The sequence below is a fragment of the Myodes glareolus genome, chromosome 21, assembly GCF_982192425.1.
Source record: "Myodes glareolus chromosome 21, mMyoGla1.1, whole genome shotgun sequence".
Taxonomy (NCBI): Eukaryota; Metazoa; Chordata; class Mammalia; order Rodentia; family Cricetidae; genus Myodes; species Myodes glareolus.
Window position 1 is genome coordinate 64,847,239 of NC_142046.1, and position 6,031 is coordinate 64,853,269.

The 6,031-nt window shown below is 39.2% G+C and overlaps 1 protein-coding gene across 1 annotated transcript; it reads right to left on the minus strand.

Annotated features, from left to right (window-relative positions):
* Positions 1-948, minus strand: LOC125395093 (olfactory receptor 5AK2-like). Its single transcript, XM_048426302.2, has one exon. The coding sequence runs from the start codon at positions 946-948 to the stop codon at positions 1-3; it is 948 nt and encodes a 315-aa protein (XP_048282259.1).
* Between the last annotated feature and the right edge of the window lie 5,083 nt (positions 949-6,031).

Below are 6,031 nucleotides of genomic sequence, written 5' to 3' on the forward strand. Positions count from 1 at the left end.
TTATTGTTGTGCATCAAATCTAAAGAACTTTTTCCTTATCAGTTTTATAGCATCTTTGACCTCCTTGTTTCTCAAGCTGTATATCAGAGGATTCAACATTGGAATCACAATGCCATAAAACACAGAGGCTACCTTCATATTCTCCTCAGCATTGCCAGAATGAGGCTGTAAGTACATGTAAGTGAGGGTCCCATAGAAAATGGTGACGGCTGTCAGATGGGAGGCACATGTGGAGAAGGTTTTCTTCCTTCCTGCTGTGGAGGACATCTTTAGGATGGCAGCCATGATGTATATGTAGGAAAAGATAACGACCAACACAGTGAATGTCAGGTTAAACCCAACAAAGATAACAAGAAGCCTGATGTTGGTATCAGTGTTGGAGCATGAAAGGCTGATAATTGGGGGAACATCACAAAAAAAGTGATTGATGCGATTTGATTTACAGTATGACAATGAAAATGTAAATCCCGTGTGTACCGAGGAGTTTATTGACCCGACGAGGTAGGAACCAGCTACCATCTGGATGCAGACTTTTCGGGACATGACTATGGGATAGTGAAGTGGTTTGCAGATAGCGACATAACGGTCCACCGCCATAGCTGCCAGGAGGTAGCAGTCACAAGTGGCAAAGATGGCATAGATCAGCAATTGCACTACACACCCTACAAATGATATGGATCTGTCTTCTACTACAAAGTTCTGCAGCATCTTGGGAGTGATGGCTGATGTGTAGCAGATATCAACAAAAGCCAGATGTTGTAAGAAGAAATACATGGGGGTCTGAAGTCTGGAGTCGGTGTTGATGAGAAGGATCATCCCAGTGTTACCCACCATGGATGTCACATAGATCAGAAGAAACACCATAAAGAGGACACACTGAATATCATGCTGGACCCCAAATCCCAGAAGATAGAAAGCTTTGAATTCAGTTTCATTTTCTTGTGTCATTGCCACCAAAAATCTAGAGAAGACCAAGAGGAGAGGACAAAGAAGAAAATCTCAGTGATTTCCTTATATTAACAGTTTGTTCTGCTTTGATTCATTTTACTTGAGTTGACTCTTCCTGAAAAGCACTCCTAATATCTTTAAGTTTCTAAGCAATTTTTCCATATCAATTTTCAAAAGCCACATTATAAATCAGTGCATTTGATCCATGATTTATTTTAAAGTGGAGAATACGCCTCAGAAAAAGCCAAGTCATCCTGATTTGCAGATGTGTTCTATACTGAAAAGACCATACAGACTCTGCTAAAGAACCCTTAGATTTAGTAAACACTTTCAGTAAAGTTGTGGGATACAAAATCAATGTACAAATATTAGTAGTTTTTTATGTATGCAAACAATGAACTTACTTAAAAATAACTTAGGAGAGATTCACAATAGATTAAAATGCATCCTGAAATAAGCCTAATCATGGAAATGAAATACCTCTAAAATGAAAACTAAGTCAGTATAAGAAGAAACTGAAGAAGATGCTAGATATGGAAAGACCATCCACGCTCCTGGATCGGTAGAATTAATTTGCAAAAAGTCTGTTACCAAAAGCTATCTATAGACTCAATGCAGTTCCCATCAAAAAAAAATATTAGTTACATCCTTTAGAGAACTAGGTAAAACGCTATTAATTTGAAGAGACAAAGGTCAACTCTAGTCAAAGCAATTCTAAAAAGGAAGGATACACCTAGTCATATTATCACCCCTGACCTTACTAGAGTGACAAAGAACCTGGTACCAGCACAAAAACAGAGATATAGAGAAATAGAAAAGAGAATCCAGGAATACATCCTGCAGCTATGACCACAAAGGTGTCAAAACATCCTGTTCCCTACTCTTTTACAGGACTGCGATCTGAGTCAGTCCCACTAAATAAAGAATCCTTTATTATATCCAATTCTGAGCTAGAGTAGGACTACTCTATTCGCATTCACCTACACTTCTCCAGGGGAGAGCACATCAATGGTTGTTCAGTGCCAAATGGTAAGCCCTGAAAACAGACATATAAGTAACAAAATATGGACTAAACAGGTTACATATAGAAACAAATGCATATGCACATATGAACTCATTAAGAAATTAGAGGTTGAGAATTTGGAGAGCATGTGGAAGGGTTTAGAGAGAGAAAATGAAAGGAAGACATGTTGTAGCTACATTATCTCAACAATAAAAAAGAAATAGAACTACTCTATGATATATCTACAGCTCTCCTGAACATACATCTAGAGAACTACCACAGATACTCTTACATATTGATGTTTATTGTTGTTACATTCATAACAGCAAGAAAATGAGCCTAGATGCTCATAAATGGACAAATGTATAATGAAACTATGGACATATGAAATAGGAATATATGCAATGGATATATTGCATATACTGAATAATAATGAACTATTGAAATTTTTAAATTTTTATTCATCAGTAGAAAAAAATGCAGAAAAATGGGTAAAACTGGGGAAGGGGTACAAATAGTATGAAAAAGAAATATACTTCCTACTACCTTAACCTCAGATGACTTTTGAAAGGAGATCCTTTCACAAATACTTGCAAATCTTAGAGGGGGGGAGGGGGGAGAAGGAGGGGGAGAGGGAGAGGTGAGACATTACATAGTGTGGTTAGCTACTGTAGCAAGAGGCCATTTCAGAATATGAAAATAAATGATTTATCATAAACAATCTAAATAAGAAAATTGTAGGAATGTGTGAGCTTTTGGACAAACATTTGGCATAATTCAGCATTTGGGTTATGACTTTAAGAAAATAAACACCAATTCAGCCACAAAATCTTTGACTTATACCCTGCCTTGACTGCAAGTAGTGCTGGGACAGTGGTGGCTCAGAGTTGTGGTGTGACCAACCAGTGACTAACCTAACTTGACACCCATGCCATGCATACTGCCTGGATGGCCAGAATCAGAAGCTGGATGGACCAGCGACCTAGGGCAGAACCAAACATGAATGGCAAAAAAAATAGGCAATGAAATAATTTCTAATGTATTTCTGCTCTACTTGTATCTGAGTTTCTAGTCCAATTATCATCAAAGAGACTTCCTCTAGCAGCTGATGGGAGCAGATGCAGAGACCCACAGCCACACATTAGGAAAAGTTCAGTAAACCCCACAGAAGAATATAGAAACCAGGGGGTTAAGGATATTAGGAGAACATGCCCACAGGATCAACTAAGCAGGGCTCATAGGGTCTCACAGAGACTGACTGGCAATTACAGGGCCTGTACGGGTCTGTGCAAAGCCCTCTGCATACATGATTTGGTTGTTTAGCTTGAGTTTTTGCAGCACTTCTAACAGTGGGAGTGGGGGCATGTCTTAGACTCTTTTGTCTGCTCTTGGGACCCTTTTCTTCCTACTGGTCACCCCGTCCAGCCTTGCTATGAGGGTTTGTGCTTAATTTTATTGCATTTTTTTTTGCTGTGTTTGGTTGATATCCCTGGGAGGCCTGTTCTTTTATAAAGGGAAATGGAGGAGCAGTGAATCTAGGGGAGAGAGGAGGTGCTAGGGAACTGGGGGAGGAAAGGGAGGGGAGGTTTTGGTCAGATGTGCTGTATGACAGAAGACTAAAGAAAAAGACTATGAATAGAAAGAACTTTCTTAGTTTGATGAAGAACATCTATAAATATGAATACTTGCCTCCTTAGACAAATATGTCATCATCACTGCTATTCCTTATGCTTACAGGAATACTAGTTAGTAGGACGAAGATGGAGGAGGAAAAGAAATGCACCTGTCTGCATTTGCAGGTAACATGAATAATAAGAAGGCCCCAAGGAATCTGCAGTCATCTTGTAGAGCTCACAGGTCCCTTCATCAAAGCTGCAGAATGCAAGATGACTATCGAGAAATCAGCTCTGCATATTAAAAATGGAAGGCGGGAACTGAAATCAAAGTCTCATTTACAGTCACTAAAGTGGAATACTTAAGTATAATTCTAGTCATATCTGCACAGGATTAGTATGATAAAACTCAGAAAACTTTGATGAATGAAATCAAAGATCTACACAGGTAGAAAAACTACATGGGTTTAAAAATCTTAGCATAACGTGATGTTAATTTGCCTGAAATCGACACACAATAGGGTATAATTAACAATCTGTAAGGTTTTTCTCTAGATATAGACTAGGCTATTTTATAATTTAATTGGAAGGAAAAAGTTGTTTGACTATTTAAGCAAGACTTCCCAAAGAGTAAATTGAAACAAGCCAGGACCCTGTTGTCAGGATTTATCCTGACACTGTATGATTAAACACTGTGATGCTGGTGGATGGAGGGGGGGATCACACAGATGAAGAGCAGAGGGAGCCCAGAAAACAACAGGTCTAGCCCCCTGAATTTTATAAAAATGCAAAAGTCTTTCAGTAGGATGCTAGAATGCTTGACTATTTAAGGATAAAAATGAACTCAATATAAATTTTACATCTTAAATCAAAATGAACTCAAAATATATCAAATATTTAAAGCTAACATAAAAGTCATGACTTTTTAATAAAATAACAAGACAAAATTTAAAGTCATAGAGCTGAGTGGAACTCTCTTAAGCATTATATTCAAACGTTTCATCATGTTATATAAGATGTAACAATTGAGAAAAATTAACTAGTGTAGGCTAATAGCTTTAGAAATAAAGAAATCAAACCTTATGAAAATTTTAAGCTTATTTTTGCTAAAAAGTGTATAAGAGTATGAAAAGTCATGGTACATGGGAGAAAATATGTTCATAACACATATCTGAAAAGGAAATCATACCTAAGGCACACAAGGAACTCTCAAAAAACATTAAAGGCAAATAGTATCCATTGGTTTGTAAAGTGATTGGTGGATTCGTTCTCGTGTTCATTCTTATAGTTTCCCAGACAATACTGAGATCCCAACCCCTCAGAACTTATTACATCACCAGTGATGGAGAGCTCCCTTCTGGTCTTGTAAACCAGGCTAGATTCTGCTGCAGCTCCTTTGTTTTGCCAGTTTCTGCACACACTGCAGAGATGTGTAACCACTGGTGAGCAAGAGGTTGCTTTGCTTTACTTACCCTGGAGTGGCTCTGATTCACTGCCTGCAGCTGGAGCTGGCTGATTGGCCCCCAATGCTCTCGTGTGTTTTCTCCCCCTCGGGAAGTTTATTGCTGGGGCCTAAGGGATCAGTATTGACTCTCTTGAGAATCTGAGTTTTCAGTGTCTGAGATGTCATTGGATAACTAACAGTCTCTAGTGATTTTTGGCTCTGAAGTGAATTTAAATTTTCTAGAGATGATAATAGCTTTAATGTTATTTCTAGAAAAGATAATTATTTTTCATGATGTTTGATTCTTGCTTTTTGAAACAAAGTTGAAGAATTTTTTTATTCGCTCTTATACATTACATCTTGACTGCAGTTTTCCCTCAGTTTCTCCCAGTACCTCCCAGTACCTCCCCCAACTCCATTCTCCCCCAGATCCACTCCTACTTCATTTCCCTTTCAAAATAGGGCAGGCCACCCAGGGATATCAACTGAGCATGGCTTAACAAGTTACAGTAAGACTGGGCACCAACCCTCATATCATGGTTGGATGAGGCAACCCAGCAGGAGAAAGGGCTCCAAGTGCAGGCAAAAGAGTTAGAGACACCCCTGCACCCACTGTAAACACAAGAACACCAAGCTAACCACCATAATATATAAGCAGAGGACCTAGCTCAGGCCCATAAAGGGTCCGTGTTTGTTGCTTCAGTCTCTGTGAGCTCCTATGAGCCCTGCTTAGTTGATTCTGTGGGTCTTGTTCTTGTGGTATCCTTGACTGCTCTGGGTTCTTCAACCCTTAATCCCCCACTTCTGCAAGGTTCCTCTGTCAGTGCCTAGTGTTTGTCTGTAGGTCTCTGTATCTACTGAAGGAAGCCTCTCTGATGACAGTTAGGCTATGGACTGATTAGGAATCATTTCATTGACAGTTTTTTCTTTTTTTCCCAGCTACAAAGCCTTCACCATACAATCTGTCCTGCCTGCAAGATGTGCTGCGATAGTGGTAGTGCCAACTTGTGGGAGTGGCCAGCC

What these genes read in the sequence shown, in the direction of transcription:
- LOC125395093 (XM_048426302.2), bottom strand. Translation starts at nt 948, where the DNA reads ATGACACAAGAAAATGAAACTGAATTCAAAGCTTTCTATCTTCTGGGA.